General features: G+C 50.2%; 1 protein-coding gene across 1 annotated transcript in view; it reads left to right on the top strand.

The window, feature by feature from the left end:
- Window positions 1–296: 296 nt before the first annotated feature.
- TNMD (tenomodulin) overlaps window positions 297–838 on the top strand; it is an 8,411-nt gene continuing 7,869 nt past the window's right edge. The window contains exons 1-2 of the mRNA XM_010168572.1: window positions 297–344; window positions 472–606. Coding sequence (XP_010166874.1) covers window positions 297–344; window positions 472–606 — 183 coding nt within the window. The remainder of the gene's footprint in view (window positions 345–471; window positions 607–838) is intronic.

The following is an 838-nucleotide window of genomic DNA, read 5'->3' as shown; positions in this document are numbered from 1 at the left end:
GAAACCACCACACACAGGCAGAAGTAGAGGCAGGATCAGAGCTCCAATGAAAACCTGGGACCCTGGACATGGCCAGTGGACACTGCAGAGCAGAGCTTTGCGCAGGTTTGCCTCCAAAAACACAGGAATCTCTTGCATCCTGTGAACAGCGAGCGAGGCCCGTCAGGCTGTGGGGGAGAGCTGGCTGCTGCCGTCACGGGGGTGGCAGTGCCCCAGCCTTCCCGCCGCATGTGCAGCCCAGAGCTTCTGTAACTCCACCTCGCAGTGATCTCGAGTCCTCGCACCCGGAGAAGACCATGGGAGGGACGGCTTGGGAGAGCCCGGAGGATTGCCGCTTTCTGGATGTAAGTTGGTGGCTTGCTTTGCCACCGTGCAGCTTGTCAGCATGATAAATGTCTGATACGTGTGTGTACTCGTCCCTCCTCGAATCATCAGACAACCTCTGGCTATCGCTGTTTTGTCATTAATTAGGCAGAAGCATCCAAGACACGAAAGAAGACCTGCACCAGATACCAGATCTGTGGATTGCTCCTCAGCGTGCTGCTCATTTCTCTTATTCTCATATTTTTTGGTGTCAAATATCTCTGGAACCCAACACCCAGAAAAGTAAGTAAAAACTCTCTGATCCAGCCTTTCTGAGAGCCGCTTCCCCAGACAGAGCTGTCTCCCCCACACCTCACTGAAACTTTTAACTACACCCCAAAACCCAGGCAACTTTACAAAACGCATTTTCTTAGACCACAACTATTCATGGGAGTTTTAAAAATCTTTGTATTATTCATAACTAGCTTTTACTTTATACACGCTGCGTTTGTTTTTCTCTGCCATCACATTCTTT

The sequence above is a fragment of the Antrostomus carolinensis genome, unplaced genomic scaffold (genome assembly GCF_000700745.2).
Source record: "Antrostomus carolinensis isolate BGI_N321 unplaced genomic scaffold, ASM70074v2 scaffold23985, whole genome shotgun sequence".
In the NCBI taxonomy this organism is placed as follows: Eukaryota; Metazoa; Chordata; class Aves; order Caprimulgiformes; family Caprimulgidae; genus Antrostomus; species Antrostomus carolinensis.
Note: the sequence above shows the minus strand (reverse complement) of the source record. Positions and strands in the feature narration are given on the sequence as shown.